The sequence below is a fragment of the Melospiza georgiana genome, chromosome 18, assembly GCF_028018845.1.
Source record: "Melospiza georgiana isolate bMelGeo1 chromosome 18, bMelGeo1.pri, whole genome shotgun sequence".
NCBI lineage: Eukaryota > Metazoa > Chordata > Aves > Passeriformes > Passerellidae > Melospiza > Melospiza georgiana.
Window position 1 is genome coordinate 8,537,287 of NC_080447.1, and position 15,956 is coordinate 8,553,242.

A 15,956-nucleotide genomic window follows, 5' to 3' on the forward strand; every position below is an offset into this window, starting at 1 on the left:
ACTCCTTGCTGGGGAGGTGAGGGATTAAATAAAAATGTGCTCTGTTTCATAATTTCACCTTCCTGCAGGTTTGCTGTTCACCCTCGGTGCCAGCTCCCCCTGTTTTCCATTAAATATTTTGCTGAAGAATGGAAAAACCCTTCTTATAAAGACTAAAAATGAGGGAATTGCTGAAGTGTGGTGATAAATGGTAGAAGAACAGCATGATGAGGTAAAGTCTGGGTGAGAAGACGATGTGGCAGTGACATGGTATGATGATGTCACACTCAGCCATGACATCATACTTTACAAGCTGCAACTGGCAAGCAACGTGAGGATGGAGGCAGCATCCATCCTTTGTCTGAGCTCACTCACTGCAGTCTCAGGTGAGCCATGCAGGACAGTTCAGCCCTGCTGGGCTTTGCAGAATTAAACAGACACCCGAAGTCTGCACACAGGCGATGGTGCCGGTGCCCAGTTCCAGCCATGGGGCTCAGCAGCCCCCACTGGAAGGAGTGAGGCTGGGCTGGGTGCTGCTGCTGCCCTTCCCCACTCCTCACCCAGCACAACACGACCTTGCTGGTGGGGTCCCTGCTCCAGCTCTGGGTGGTGCCACCACAGCCTGTGGTAGGAGCATGTGCCATGCTAGGGCTGGATCCTGCTCCACTGCAGCCACAGGCTGTTGTCTGTTTGCTGCCCCAGGACATGTCTGGCTCCTGCAGCCTGTTCTCACACCACCCTCCTGGGCAGGGGAATTAAAAGGCTTCAACACTGGGAATGTTCTTGGCCTCTTTATTTGGGATAAAAGCCCAGGTCGGCCAAAGACCAAAGTGCTGGTTAAAAAAACAGGTGGTGGGAGTTGAGCATGAGGGGGTGTGAGAGTTCTGGAGCACAGGTCCCCTCCTGCCAGCCAGAGCTGAGGGCAAGGAAGCCATGGACATGGGCCAAGGCAATGCTGTACTGGAGTCCTCAGCTGCAGAGTTAGAAACTGGGATCAAAAGCGAGTGTGTCCCACACTGTGAGTGGGGTTCCCCTGAGTTACACCACCAAACCTGCAGGCCTGGCTGCTGGTCAGAGAGAGCATCCAGGAAATAGAGGGAGATGGCTGCAGGATTTTGTGTCACACTGCTGCATGCCTGGAGCTGTCAGTCCCTGACAGTGGTCCCAGCTCTCCTGGTGCATTGTCCTGCCTTGGCACAGGAGCCAGCCCATGCTGCACCAGCAGCCCCTGTACCAGCTCCAGCTCCTGCTCCAACTCCTGGGAGCCACAGCCCAGGCCTGGCATGGCGGTGGCACCTTCCCCCAGCACCCGCAGCACCTGTGCCACCAGCTGGGCCCTCACCAGCAGCACGGCCAGGGCTGTGTGGAGTTTGGCACAGCCCAGCGCCTTCATCCCCCAGCGGGCAGCAGGACCTGTGCGAGAGCAGGGAAGGAGCTGTGAGTGTGGCAGGGTGCCCCTGGGCAGAGCTGGCCTGGGGAACAAGGACACCGCTTGCTTGTCCCAGGTACTCCATGCTCGCCATACCTTGGCTCCAGCAGTGTCTGCAGTACTGCAGGTCCCTCAGCACACCGGGGCCTGTGGCTTCCAGCCACTGCAGAGCTGAGGCATGGACTGGGCTGCCAGTGGGAGCCTTCTCCAGGAGCTGCACCAGGACAGGGAGCAGCTGCTGTGCCAGGACAGCTGGCTCTGCAAAAACGTTGGGTTCATCCTCCTTGTACAGGCTGACAGCTCTAGGGGGAAAGCAGAGGTGTGAGTGAAGCCAAGAGCTGGCCCCATGGTAGCCCAGACTCCCTCGTGCCAGTCCACAGCTCCAGCAACTCACTTGTTGGCCTCCAACTCCTCCACAACACTCCTGACATCTAAGACAGGGATGTGTTGAAGTAGTGAGTTGAAGGTCTCAGGGTGCTCCCCGAACTCTCCCAGAAGGAGCTCTAGGAGGCTCTGGAGCCCCACATTGTCCTGCACAAAGATGCAGCCATCTTGGAGCAGCTCCCCTGGGCTCTGCCGCAGGAGGCTGGCGAATCCTGAGGCCTCATGCCGAACCTCCCGCTCCTCATCTTGTAGAAGGTGAATGGCCATGTTTATCAGCCTGAGAAAAGGGAAGAGAAGGAAAGGGAAGCATACTGCATGCCCCAAAGCATCCCAGTCTGCTTGGAGGGGAGGATGAGACCTCAGAAGAATGCTTCTCTGAGGGACTTTTTCCCTGGACTGTGAAAGACACAGCCACCACCCAAGAGCTTGGGAGGGTAGGGACTGTGCTGGGGATTGAGGACTCAGCAATGCCATCTGGTGCTCATAATGGACTGGCTGCTTGTACTAAAATGCCACCCACAGGTCTTTTTGTAGGCTGTGAGCTCTTGAGTGCCACTGATTTTTGAATGAGGGGGGTTTTCTTCAACACCCTTGAGTTTTTGCAGGGGACACCTTTTGCAGAGTCCATCAACCTGCAGCGGGCTGGGGCTCCAGGGAGCAGTGCTGCAAGCACAGCCACCCCCAGAGATTGGCTCAGTGACCTACCTCAGAGCCACGGGGACGAGCGAGGGACGGGCAGCACACAGGGATGGCTGCAGCACGCTGGGCCCTGCCAGCTGCAGGGAGCGGGCAGCCGCCAGCCGCAGCAGCTCGGAGCAGGCGGAGCGGCTGCACTCCTCCAGGGCCGCACACCAGCGCTCCACCAGTGCAGTGTCCTCATCCCCACACCTGCCAAGACCAGGGAAGGAGAGCGAATTCAAGCACACCTTGCTGCTCCAAAGGTCACCGGCTGGCCTGAGATTGCAGGAGCCAGGTGCAATGCTGTGATTTATGGGAGGGATTCAGGGCTCTGTTTCTAGTAAGGACTAAGGAAGAATCTGCTGGAAGAGTTGGGCAGTTCCCCAGCAGCAGCAAGGACCTACTGGTGGGCAAGCAGCAGGCTGGCAGCACACAGTGCCTGGAAGAGAAGATCAGGACCAGGACACTCAGCCTCCACCATGTGCAGCAGCATCTCCAGGCATGATCTTGAGGAGCCCTGGAGCTTACTGGAAGCTTCCTGGGACCATGATGAGGGATCTCTGTAAAGATGCAGCAAAGCCTCAAGGTACAATCTCAGGAACTCTTTGTCCCTTCTCTCTTGCAGCACCGACTGCAAGCTCTCCTAGTTGACAATGGGAAAGAAGGTACATGGTTAGTGGTCCTAGCACTGCAGGACCAGGCAAACACACTGCACCCATGCACCCTCAGCCTGGGGAGCACCAAGCTTTCAGCAATGGGATCTCAGGGGTCCCATCTGCATGGTGCACTGGGCCCCCCCTGCTTTACTTGGTGACTTTTGAGCCCCATCATACCAGCAATGTCAGCCCAAGAGCGTTCTCCACCTCCTTGCACGATCCTCCCTCCCCAGCAATCACCCAGCTCAGGATGGCAAGCTGGATGTCGGGGTTGGGCTGCTGGAGGAGTGAGCAGACAGCAGCAATGCGCTCGCTGTCCGCCAGCCGGGCTGCCTCGCTGCACATGAAGTGGGCCATGGTTTGGTGGAGGATGGCTGAGCCCACCTGCAGGGAAAACAGGATTCCCCTTCGAGTGCTCAGCCTGGAGCGATGGCTCCCCCTGCCCAGGCTCACTGCCAGTCAGGCATGGCCATGTGCAGTACCTGTGGCTCGGCACAGCCTGACTTTCCCCCCTGCAGGAGGCCGCCCAGCTCGGCGCTGATGGTGCCATGGATGTACTGGGCGAAGCCAGGGCTGAAGGATGCGGGCAGGAGGGCGAGGAGCTGGAGGAAGGCAGCGCGGACGAGGGGGCAGCGCTGGGCAGGGGTGAGCAGCCAGCCCCGCGCCTCCAGCTGCAGAGCCACGGGGTGCAGCGCCTCAGCCGACAGCCTGCAGGGAGACACAGCCTCACCAGGGGGCAAGCGCTGAGATGGGCACTCCTGTGGCCAAAGGGCTGTGTTTGGCACAGTGTGAGCCCAGCTGGGGAGGCAGCATGGAACACTCACCCCCTGGTGCCCGTGGCACAGCCCAGCAGTGCCTGCATCTGCAGCAGGTGCCCGTGGACAGCGTTGTGCGAGCGGATCTGCCCGGGCGCTGCAGGGAGCTGCCGGGCCAGCTGCAGGAGGAGCCTGCAGCGCTGGGGAGGGGCCACAATGGGCACCAGAGCCTTGGCAGCCATCGCTCGTACGGCGTAGATGGGGCTCTCTGCCAGCCCCAGCAGTGGCTCCAGGAAGGGAGCAGAGGGACTGTGGAGCAAAAAGGGCACCATGTGGTGATGCTCTGGCTGCAGTAAAGTCTCACAAGAGAGCCAGGGTCAGCCAGGTTCAGCCTCAGCACCAGAAGGGCTGGAGCCCTTCTGACTGCAGGAGCCCTGGGCTGAGGCACAGCATCCCCAATGCCCCCATACCTGCCGGCAATGTCAGCGCCAGGCTGCAGCTGGGCCAAGAGGGTGAGGATGGCGTGGAGTGCAGGGTGCAGGCGGGGCCCCCCTGATGTGGGTGCTGTGGCCACCTTGAGCTCTCCAAGCAGCACAGCGCCCAGCTCTGGGTGCTGCCCGAGGAAGGCGTGCAGGCTCAGCCCCTCTGATGGGCAGCCATCCCTGTGGCTCCACGGCTGTCCCAGCAGGCGGGATGTGAGGGCACCTGCAGGGACAGAGAAGGCAGTGTCAGGTCCCATCCAACCCTGCCAAGCCCCTGCACTTCACTGCACACAGGCTCCGAGCCCTGGGGGCTGTGGGGTCTCTGTCAGTACTCACTGAAGAGCTGGATGGCCGCGTTCCTCATGGCCCAGCAGGGCGAGCCCAGGCCGCGCAGTGCCAGGGCCATCATGGGTGTGGCGTGGCACAGCACTGCCCCGCCCAGCCCCGCCCCGCGGACCAGCGTCTGCAGCACGTGGAGGGCACACACCTGGGGAGAGCACAGCGGCTCAGGGGCACCGTGTCACAAGGGGGCTCATGCTACCATGTCAGGGGAATGGGGAGGAAAAGACAGGGGAGCCAAAAGGCCATCAGCTCCCAGGCTGCCAGGCTGGACTGCGTGACCAGGGCTGGGGGTTTTTGCTCACTCTGAGTTCTCAGGGTCCCACACTGGGTACGTGGCACAGCTCAGGGGACCCAGCACAGGTCACCCTGTCCCCAAAGGGGCTCCAGCAGCCAGGAGCACCACACTGACCTGTGGGAGGTCGAGGGTCTGGTCCCAGTCCTGTGGCAGTGCCATGGCAGCCAAGCTCAGCAGGGTCTGAATGCAGCGGGTCAGGAGGGGCCGTGCCTGCGCCGGGGCCTCCCCGCTGACGATGCACAGGAAGAGCATGGGGAAGCCGGCAGCACGGCGCGTGATCGAGCTGCTCCGGGGCCCACCCAGGGCCTCCAAGCCCTGACAGAGAAACAAAATCCACCTGAGGTGTGGCTGGAAACCTGCAGCTGCCCTGCCAGGAGGGCACCAGCATCTCAGCTGCCAGGAGGGTGCTTGTCCCAGGGAGGGCAGAAATGCCTCTGGTGCTCCCTGGGGAAACAAGAGGCACAATGAGCACTGTACCTGCTCCAGCACGGCCCGTGGGATGGCCTGCAGCTCCGGATCTGGGTGGTTCAGCAGTGCAGCACAGAATTTGGTGAAGCCCATGCTGCAGCCCTCCACTGCTCCCTGGGACAGAGCAGTGTCAGGACAAGCACCCCAAAGGCTGCACCCACGAGACCCCCATGCCCCCAGACAACTCTTTGAAGGGGAAGAGCAAGTGAGAAGACCTTATGGTGTGGGATGTGATAGGGTCTGGCACTGGGATCCCAGCCAGGGGACTTCCAGCCATCCCCATGTCCTGTCCCCAAGCAGACCCTGCCCCACTGCACTCACCCTCCCTCCCCCCAGCATGCCAGGGCAGGGACAGGGCTGCAGGGACGGCCAAGGGCCCAGATCTGCCCTTACCCAGTGCCGGCATCGCAGCAGGATCTCCTGGAACACCCTGGTGGCCATCTGCAGGGTGGGGAGGGGCAGCAGGGGCCCCACTTCAGCAGGCAGTGCTGGGGAGAGCAGCAGCTCAGCCAGCCCCCCCAGGAGCAGCCCAATCTCCTGGGAAGAAGAGGAAGGTCAGCAAGTCTGGCAGGGAGGAAGAGAAGCTGGGATGGGTGGCGGCAGGGCTGTGCCACAGCAGGGGACTGTCACTGTCTGGGAAGAAGCTGGGCTCCATAAGGGCAGGGAGGGGGCTGCTTTTGGGAGCCTGCTAGCTGCATCCTTCCTGGAAGGGGGTGAGGACATCTGTGAGAGCACTGAAGTAAGGACAGAAATTCTCCCCTGTTCATCTCCAGGGAATGCCCCAGGGGAAGGTGAAGCTGGGGAAGGCTGGATGATGGGTGCCATGCTGGGCTGTCCCTGTCCCAGTGACATGAGGAGGAGTGCCCACCTTCACTGACACCCAGCAGCACGTCAGGATCAGGCTGTGCTCCTCTGACAGCAGGACTGAGTCACCCTCCTCTTCCTCTTGCCCCTGGCCCTTCCCCAGCATGATGAGGGAGCCAATGGCATTGCCCATCTCTGCAAACGATGGGGCAGCAGCTGCAAAAGGAAAAGCCAGGTCTTAGCAGGGTGTAGGGCAGTGTGAGGGGGATGGTGCTGGGGTTTGGGAGGACCTGCTGTCCTGTCAGAATGCACACAAATGCAATGGCTCCTGCCCTGCCACATGCCCCAGTCAGGAATGCAGCTGCATTTTTCCCACTGCTCTTTCCAAGGCCTGTAAAGTCTCTGCCAGCTCCTTCTTTCCCAACTGTTTCCATCTGGCAGGTGCCTTACTGCTCCTGGAAGGCTTTTGCCTCCAGTGCTCCTTTTCTCCCATGGAGTTGAGAGAGGGACCCAAAGCCAGGCCCAGCCCCACAAGGGTCCCCTGCTAGAGGAACTGAGCCCAAAGTAAGTGCATTCCCCTGGGGCTGGCTGCTGGGCCAGGAATGACTGTGATGGAGTAGTCAGGATCCCAGGGATGGATCCCAGGCCTGGTTCTGCTGCCATGGGGACACACTCACCTTGCTCATCAGCACCAGGGCCTTGCTGGCTCTGCAGAGCCCCCAGGAGGAGGGAGGTGATGTCTCTCACTGTGGTCACGAGGCAGGTGAGGAGCTCCTGCCAGCTCTGCACCAGCTCTGCTGCCTGCATGGAGACGGCCACCTCTGGCACCTGGAGCAGGCACCTGCGCAGGGCAGCGATGGCTCCTGCAGAACAAACACCTCTGTTCGTGTGCTGTCAGCACAGCCCTGCCTCTCCTGCCTGAGCTGTGGCTAACGTGGCTCAGGGGCAGGGGAGACAACAGGGCCCTGGGTGAGGGGTGTGCAAGGCAGGGGCAAGTGCCAAAACAGGCAAACCAAGGCAAGGATGTGGCACCAGCAACGAGCTGTGGCCAGAGTCCTGCCATGATTCTGGGCTGCTCCAGGTCCCAGGCAGCTGCTGCAGGAGCTGCTCCCTGCCCTGCCCTGCCCAGCTGGGGCCGTACCGTGCATCGGTGCCGTGGCTGCTGCCCGCAGCAGGTCCTGGTGTGCCACCTTGTACTGGGCCTGCAGCACGTGCAGAAGGTGCTGGGCAAAGCACAGCCCTCGGCTGGGCAGTGTCAGGGCTGCCTCAGCCTCCAGGGACAGGCTCTTCATGGTGCCACTGTCTGACCTGGGGAAACAGGCAGATCCTGCTGTGAGTACCAGGGAATTTCCTGCCCATCTTGTGCCTCCCCTAGTGCAGACTCCTGAACCTCAGCCCTCCCCAGCTTCCCACTGCAAGGCCACTGCAAAACCCATCTGTAACCACAGACTGGTGAACCACCAGTGCTGCCAACACACTCTTGGAGGGTCCTGTGCCACCACAGGGAAAGGGAGGGGCATGCCAGGAGCTCATACTTCTGCAGGATGGTCTTCATCAGCACAGCTCCAGCCTCAGCCTCCTGCACTCGGGGGCTGCCCAGGGTGTCCTGGGCCAGCTGGAAGAGATCCTGGGCAATGGGCTCAGGGAATGTGGTAGGGAAGTAGCGGACAAGCAGTTCCGAGGCCAAGTCTCTGATCTGCCAGAACAGAGAAGACATGGGGAAAAGTGGGGCATGGGAGAATGGGAACCATGGTGAGCTTCTCTAAGCCTGCTTTAGGCCAAGGAAGGCATCTTCATGACCTCCCTTTGGTTTTACAAGGCTCACCTCATTAGTGCTATCCTGCAGGCAGCTCATCAGTGCCAACAAATTGGGCTGGGAGAAGAAGTCCCAGCAGCCTCTCTGCCTGGCGTAGCTCAGCAGCGTGGCCATGGTCCCTGTGATGGGGACATGGGGCAGTGGGGTGGGATTGGCTGGGAGGATCCCCACAGCTACAGATGATATTGCAGGTAGCTTGCCTGTACTCACGTGGGGGCTGGCCCTTCTTCCTGTCAGGGCTCCAGGTGTCCGTGCAGGTCTCCAAAACAGCGGCCAGGAGGAGCAGAGCCGTCTTCTTCCTCTGGTAGTTGGAGCCTGGGCTGAGTGAGGCGATGCTGAGATGCAGCAGCCATTCCACAAAGCCTGTGGGCAGAGAGCATGGCTGAAGGGGATGCCGAGCACACGAGAATCTCCCAGGGCTGTGGTGCAGCTGCTCAGTGCCCGCCTCACCTACGGCCTGGGCGAGCTGCTCTGCTCCCTCTGCCGGCCCGGAGCGCCGCGGCGCCTTCCCCCGCAGCTGGGCCAGCGAGCTGTCCCTGAGCCGCACCAGCGCCTTCCTGACGGCTGCCTGCAGCAGCTGCCGGAACGAGGAGGAGTCGCAGTTGAGGTTGAGGGGCAGGAAGTGCCGCAGCAGCCGCACCTCGGTGCCCGAGAGGGGCTGGTTGGTGTTGGGGCTGCAGCAGAGCAGGCCCAGCGCCGCCAGCCGAACGCCCTCCTCACGGGTGCCCAGGCAGCGGGAGAGCCGTTCCAGAGCCGCCTCCCCCAGCGGCAGGGCCCCTGCCACACTCTTCTGTGCCTTCAGCACGGACACCCAGGCCCGCAGCGACATCGTGTCCTGGCCGCCAAACTGGGCTGCCAGCAGTGCCTGGGTGGCCGGGAGCTGCCGCAGGGTCCAGGTGAGGAGGTGGTTGGCACTGTTGCTCTGCAGGATGGGCAGGGGAGAGCAGAGGCCCTGGGAGAGCAGGGGGAGCCAGCGCAGTGCCCACTGCTCTGCCAGGGCCTCCTCTGTGCCCCGCTGCCCATCTCGCCACTCGCGGCACTGCTGCCGCACCAGCGCCTTGTAGGCCTCGGCCGCGGCGGGACACAGGTGGTTGGTGGAGAGGCAGCTCAGGAGATGCTGTGGCAGGTCCGGGTAGGCATCCAGCACCTGGGGGAAAGGCAGGTCACCCTCATCTCCCTGTCAGGTTGAAAGCTGCATGTGGGGGAAAGATACATGGGTACAGGCCACACTGCAGTCACTCCGGGCACTGAGTATCTCTGGTACCTCAAAGCTGCTTTTTGTGGGCACTGACAGGCAAAGCTTCCCTTCCCACTGGCACTCCCCAGGGATGCACTGCTGAAGCTCACTACCCCAGGGATGCTAAAATAGCTCCTCTGGGTGGGAAGGCTCCCATCCCACACAGCTGAGCTGGGTAGAAGGTGACAGGCAGTGGACTGAGGCTGTGCCACCTCAGCAGCAGAGGCAGCTGGCACCAAGACTCCCATATCCCTGCCTTCCCTACCTGCTGGCTGCCCATGTAGGGGACGATGGCACACAGTGGCACATATCTTGCTTTGATCTGCCAAGGCATTGAGACCACCCTCTGGAGCATCTGTTGGTAGAGGGGTCTCTCCTGGTCCTGGAAGTGCTGGCACTCCAGGTGGTAGATCTCCAGCAGCAATCGGAAGGAGCTGTGGATGAACTCAGACACACCTTCCACCTGTGGGAGAAGGACAACAAACAGGGGGGTTAGGGTGACCTCCCTCTCGTGTCTTGCTGTCCTGTGGCAGGTGAAGCACTGGGACATGGCCCTTTAGAGCCTGTGTGTGACAAATACCACGACCCCAGCAGTGTGACTGCCCCTACCCTGGCACCTGCAGGCAAGGGAGTCTCTTTGGCTGATGGAGCTGAACAGCAGGGATGTGTTATGGGCTAGGGACAGCAGCTGAGCCAGGAGAAGGAAGAGCTGCTCCTGGCTGCCACATTTGGTGCTCTTTGGCACTGTGTCCTTACCGGGGTCTCCGCATTGTTCCACAGCAGCTGGGTGAGCTCCTGGAGGAGCTCAGAGTCCTGGGCCAGGACGTGGGTCCCCATCAGGTGCCAGAGAGCAGCCAGGCCCTCCCGCAGGCGCTGCAGCCACAGCGCACAGGCTGCCAAAACAGAGAGCTCTGCTGCAGCCCTCCCCAGACTCACCTGCACCAGGGCCAGCACAGGCTGTGGCCTAAAGGACCCTGTGTGCAGGGGCAGCAGTTCCCCCGTTAAGTACACAAGGCCCCAAGAGGGCATGTGTCCATTGGGCAGGAACAGAAATTCATAGCATTTTCCAAACCAGCTACCAAGACCCAGCACCTTCCCTGGGAAGCACCTTCCCAGCCCTCCCCACATGGCAGGGTCACTGCCCCTACCTTGGAAGCAGTAGTAGTGGCAGTCCTTCTGCTCCCTGCTCAGGGCACACACAGCAGGAAAGACCACGTCCAGCAGCAGGCAGGCCTGCAGGGGCACAGCAGCTCAGGGAGAGGGCAGGCACAGAATTTCCAGGGAGAAAACCCTGCCATGAGACAGGCAAGGAGAGTGCTGCCTGGTCCTCCTGCTCTCACAGAGCACACCTCTGCTCCCTGCCTGGCAGTGCTCAGCCCGTGAGGACCTAGAAGAGGCTAGAGCTGGGAAGAGATGAGGCTGTGCTCTGCAGGGACAGCCCCAAGTTCATGCAATGGGAACACAGGGTGAACACTGCTTTGCTTGTGTAGGGGCTTTTGGCATCACTTTGTTTCCCACCTCCCCAGGAAAGAGAAATCCCTGCTGCAATGTCTTTGGAAAAAGCTCTTTGGCCAATGCCTGTGCTCAGTGGGATGCATGGAGCTGCTGGTGTGGAGGGGTGCAGCCTGGCTTCATCCCCCAAGGATCTGCAGGCACCACAGGCAGCTGCCAGCCCTCTCAAGCCCTGTCCACCAGGTTGGAGCTCTCCTACCTTGCTGGGAAGGCCCTCCAGCTGGCAGGTGAGGATGTCCATCTTGCAGCACGTCAGCACACCTCTGGTAAGCACCAGCTTCTCCAGCCCGTCTGGTTCCAGGACAGGGGGCACTTCCACCACCAGCTCCCCAAACTTCAGCTCCCCAGTGCCTGCTGGAAAATGGCTGCACTGGATGGAAGGAAGGTGGCAAACCCAAATGCTGCTCTGAGAGCAACTGCCATGGCTCATTCCAGAGCATCCATGGGAGGTGGCCAGAGACAGCTGGAGCTCCCAGACCCCGAGAGAGGCAGAGCAGCAGAGTCCAGCCTCTGTCCCCTCACACCCAGACACTCCTGTCACCCTTTGCCAGAGGCCCTCCTCAGCTCAGGATGGAGCACACACCTTGGCTGGGCAGCTGGAACAGGGTCAGCACTGCACTGGCCCCGTGCTGGGGCTGGGGGGCCGTGTTCACCAACATGCTCAGGGCTGTGCCTGCCAGCAGCCTCGTGTCCTTGTTCAGGGCCTGGACTCACAGAGAGGCAAAGGCACAACTCAAAACACCACTGAAACCCCAGCCACATTTAACTGCCCCTGCAAACAGCTACATGGGGTGCCTCAGACATGCCAGACACTGAGCTGTCTCTGCAGGTTTACCCTGGGGAAGAAAATGGGGAAAGCATCTGGGAAGGACAGCACTGCTCTGCTCCTTGGGACAGGCAGTCCCACCCCTCCCAGGGCTGTACCCACCTTCCCCCAGGCCACCTCCAGCAGCAGTCCCAGGAGGCTCTGCAGGGTCTCACTCTTTCCTGATGTGCTCCACACCAGGGGAGCCACATCCTTTGGCAGCACCTGGAAGACCTGGAGGCAGGCCTGGAGGAGCAGGAGGTGCCACAGGGATGATCAGTATTCCTTACCTCTGAAAAAGCAGCAATGCCCCAGGAAGGGCCATTCAAAGCAGCGTTACATCCCTCTGGACACTGCTGCCAGTGCCCAGCCTGTCCCTGCAGGCACCAATCCCTGCCCCCTGCCCAGGGTGGCTCTCACCTTGATGACCAGGTAGCCCCAGGTGCTGCCAGGTGTGGGCTGGCCCTGCAGCACCCAGTGCAGGGTGCTGGCCAGGCGCTGCAGCAGCAGGGGCAGGTTCTGCTGCCAGTGCTGCCGGCCCAGGCTGCTCTCCTCCAGGAACATGGACACTGCAGGCAAGGGGACAGCATCAGCCCCCGGCCCTCCTGCTACCAGCTCAGCCAAGGGCATTGGTGAGTGAGGTGAGAAGGGGCTGGGATGCAGGGGATGCTTTGGTTTGTCTGGGACCTGCAGAGATCACACGGATCTGGCTGATCCCTGCTCCCCTCCCATGAGCACAGAGGACCCAGTCTGGGTTGGCAGGAAATGTTCTTGCCCTCGTGGTGTGAGCTGGGAGAAAACCCCGGAAGGTAAAGAACAGAGGCTGACCTGACTGAAGGTCCTCAGGAGACAGCACCTGTAGGGACAGAAGGATAGTTTGTCCTGTGTGACAACATGCTGGGGCTCAGTGCCTTGGGCAGGAGGGTTCTGCCAGTGCCAAAAGCTGCCCCAGGGATGAGCAAAGGTGATAGGCAGCCACGTGTTGCCAGCTGCAAGCAAGGGCAAATCCCCTGAATCATGGGAAGTGAAGTGAAGGACTGGAGGCAGCCAAACCAGGTCTCTGTGACACATGGTCTCCAGATAAGGCCCCACGTAAGCCAGTGACACTGCACAGCTGGGGTTCTCTCACCTCTCCCTGCAGAGCCAGGCCACTCAGCAGCGTGTCCACCTCCTGGGCCAGCAGGGCTTCCTTCCCCACTGCCAGCTGGGTCACCATCTGCCAAGAGACACCCCAAGTCAGCTGCTCTGCCCAGACCCCTGGGAGACACCACTGCCAAGTGCTACTGGGGGAGCCTGCACCACCTCTGAGCCCCTTTGCTGCTAAGGATGGCAGAAAGCTCCAGGGCTGTGCCACGAGTGGGCAAAGCCAGCCCAGCCTTACAGACCTGTTCCAGTTTCTGGAAGGAGCTGCAGCTGCTGGTTGCCTCCATCTGGAAAGCCAGGACACAGCGGAGCAGGGGTCGTGCCTCTGCCTCGCCCAGCGCCTGCAGACCCTCGCTGAGCGCCCGTGTCAGCTGGAGAGCCTCCTCCAGGTGCTTCTCCTTGCATCTCTTGGCAGTGCTCCTGGAACAGGACAAGGGCAGGGGTGAGGATACCTCGGCTCGGTGAAGTTTGTAGCGGGGGAATACCCCGACTCAGTGGGATCTGGGCTTGGGATGCCCCAGCCGGCGGTGCTGCGCTCAGCATTGCCCCGGAGCGGGGACAGAGGGGCGGCAGCAGGGGGGCAGCTACACTGAATCCTCAAAGCGCATTGCAAACCCTTGGTGGGCAGAAGGGCACGAAAATCCTAAACCCTGCAGCCCTGCTGCTGCTGAGCAGGCCGGAAGGGAATGGGGAGCACCGTGAACGTGGCTCGGAACCCCTTGCCGGGTATCGATCTGCCCTCCCTCCCTTCCTCCCTCCGGACCCGCTCCCGCGGCATGCACGGCCGCTACACGCCGGGGGTTTCCCGAGGCAGCCGCCACCGGGGGATACCGGGAGCTCCCTGCCCGGGGCCCGCCCTCTTACCCCGCGAAGTGCCGCAGGCAGCGCAGGCAGGAGAGCACCGTGGGGGCGAGGCCCCGTGAGCCGTAGAAGGCGGCGCAGGCCCGCGCCTCCCGCTCGGCGCCCATGGCGGCCGCACCACAGAGCCGGGCCCGCTGCGGCGCTCGGCGGCGCCCCCTGGCGCTGTCCCGGCGCAGCACGGCCCGCACCGCCGCCCGGGACCCGCCGCGCTTCCCTCATTCCTTCCTTCCTTCCTTCCCTCACCCTGCCCGGGACCCGCCGTGCTTCCCTCATTCCTTCCTTCCCTCACCCTGCCCGGGACCCGCTGTGCTTCGCTCATTCCTTCATCCCGGCCGGGACTCGCGGTGCTTCCCTCACCCTACCCGGGACCAGCCGTGCTTCGCTCATTCCTTCCTTCCTTCCCTCACCCTGCCCGGGACCCGCCGTGCTTCGCTCATTCCTTCACCCCGGCCGGGACCCGCGCCGGCTCCAAGGCAGGAGTTACGAGGCATCATCATCCGAAACTGTTTCTGTAGTCGGGGAAAAGCGAGACAACCCAGAACTTCCGAAACCCGGGTGCTGCCTGCCGAGCACAGAGGGATTTGGGCAGCACAAGGCGGTGTAGGATCTCTGAAATGCCAACTGGAATGCTCCAGGGTGAAGCAGTTGTCTGATCCCATCGTGGTTCATTGCGGAACAGGAGGTTTGGCACCCCAGGTGCTCCACCACGGACACCATCTCTGATAACCAGCCACCACCGCTGACACCATCCACTAGCAGTACCACTAATAACACTACTACCCAGTGGAGAGATCCCACTTCTTCCATGGAATAAAATGGCCTTTGGGGAGAGAGACATGTTTATTGTAATTATCATCAAATCAAAATGAGTTTATTGGAGCTCTTAATCTTTGCTGGCACAGGGTTGAACAATTTTAATTGGCACAATCTTAAGATCATCTTCAAAAGCCCCTTTCAATCCTAACCATCCAATGATTTTACGACTTCTGGTTTTTTATTGAACATAGTTTTAACACCTGACTAGCACATCCCACTGAATTTCAGCTACACAGAAAATGCTTTTTGTTTTTGATCTTGAAGGATTGTTTTTACCCTGGGTTGTTTCTCACAGTGGTTTGGAGTGAGTGATGTGCATCCTTTGCTTGGATGAGTCGTGGCACGGGCAGCCCAGGAAAGCAGAGCTGAGCTGGCATGTGCCAGTGGCTCCCCTGGCTGGCCAGGAGGGCACTGAGATGTGGATCCCGGGCTGAGCACTTCCCTTGGGGATGGAAAGCCCCCAGACTGTTGTTTTTGGCAACATTTGTGAGCAGCCTCCATCTCCGTTCTGCTTTAGAAACCAGCCCGGAAGCCCAAATCCAGCCAGGGGTCCGGGTTTGCCCTGACTGCTGTCAATACCAATGAGTGAAAGAGCCCAGGATTTGTCCCAGGTAAGGCAGAGTGCAGGAGGATGGTTACATCCCTCAGATCTGATGCTCCATTTCCTCAGCATCACAGTCACCCCACACTGGTGATAGGGAGTGGGGAGAAGCGCTGCCAAACGAGAGCTCCCACAGGTGCCAGCACGCAGGCAAGGCAGAGGAGGGTGCTGCCATGCTGTAGGGTTTCCAGTGTTCCCATCACCTTGTGCTGCCTGCAGGAGGGAGGGGCAGAGGAGGGAAAGGGGGATTTTTTTCTTGTTTCACCATAGGAAGGATTTTCAAACCCTATAAATTCACTTTTGACAAGTGAACAGCTAAAGCAGATTAACCTTTTTGCTAATCCTCTATAATGGCTTTGGAATCTCCTTAACCAATAAGAAAATTATAAGAACCTGTTTCTTTTCTTTTTATCTATATCTGTATTGTCCTCTCTTGTCTGCATGTTTTTTCTTTCTTGTTTTATTTTCCTTTCCTTTTCTAATATGAAATAGCCCAGCGATCCTATCTCCCAGAGGCTCAGTAAACAGCACATCAGAAATCCCTTTCCTTTATTCCCCTCTGGTAACAGGGTGCAGAGAAGTGTCTGCCGATTGGGATTTGATTACCAGCGGCTATCAAAAGTCTCTTTGTACAATCTGGGTCCTAAATCCCATAATTCTTTGATAAAAGAAGTATTACCAGTCCATTTTCTGTAGTGAAAGGTATGGGAGGAATGAAAGAAAGCAATCAGCAGAGATCCTAATAGGCTAAGTGCATGTGTGGTGGGAAGGCAGGGCTGGGACAGGATGCCCAGGGAAAGGCATCCTTTGTTAAGGATGGGGAAGGAGAATTAATCCTCTTCAGGCACCTGAACAGAGCTGGTCAGATCCTGCCCCTGCCCATGGCACGTCCC

At 60.1% G+C, this 15,956-nt stretch overlaps 1 protein-coding gene across 1 annotated transcript; it reads right to left on the reverse strand.

Moving 5' to 3' along the window:
* Window positions 1–4: 4 nt before the first annotated feature.
* On the reverse strand, window positions 5–13,753 carry LOC131091101 (thyroid adenoma-associated protein homolog). Its single transcript, XM_058036978.1, has 31 exons — window positions 13,650–13,753; window positions 13,028–13,205; window positions 12,772–12,858; window positions 12,471–12,498; window positions 12,063–12,211; window positions 11,766–11,888; window positions 11,421–11,541; window positions 11,037–11,191; window positions 10,474–10,558; window positions 10,082–10,218; window positions 9,591–9,788; window positions 8,539–9,235; window positions 8,299–8,451; window positions 8,098–8,207; window positions 7,808–7,968; window positions 7,414–7,580; window positions 6,950–7,135; window positions 6,337–6,488; window positions 5,862–6,005; window positions 5,478–5,582; window positions 5,115–5,315; window positions 4,700–4,850; window positions 4,352–4,586; window positions 3,951–4,190; window positions 3,609–3,834; window positions 3,304–3,510; window positions 2,875–3,113; window positions 2,498–2,680; window positions 1,803–2,069; window positions 1,505–1,710; window positions 5–1,392 (listed from the first exon to the last, which is right to left on the reverse strand). The coding sequence occupies exons 1-31, from the start codon at window positions 13,751–13,753 to the stop codon at window positions 1,100–1,102; spliced, it is 5,688 nt and encodes a 1,895-aa protein (XP_057892961.1). The 3' UTR covers window positions 5–1,099.
* Window positions 13,754–15,956: the final 2,203 nt, after the last annotated feature.

Coding starts and splice junctions, on each gene's coding strand:
- LOC131091101 (XM_058036978.1), bottom strand. CDS start 13,753: ATGGGCGCCGAGCGGGAGGCGCGGGCCTGCGCCGCCTTCTACGGCTCA. Junction 12,859..13,027: donor CCTTCCAGAAACTGGAACAG/GTCTGTAAGGCT, acceptor GTCTCTTGGCAG/ATGGTGACCCAGCTGGCAGT. Junction 3,835..3,950: donor TGTGCCACGGGCACCAGGGG/GTGAGTGTTCCA, acceptor GTCTCCCTGCAG/GCTGTCGGCTGAGGCGCTGC.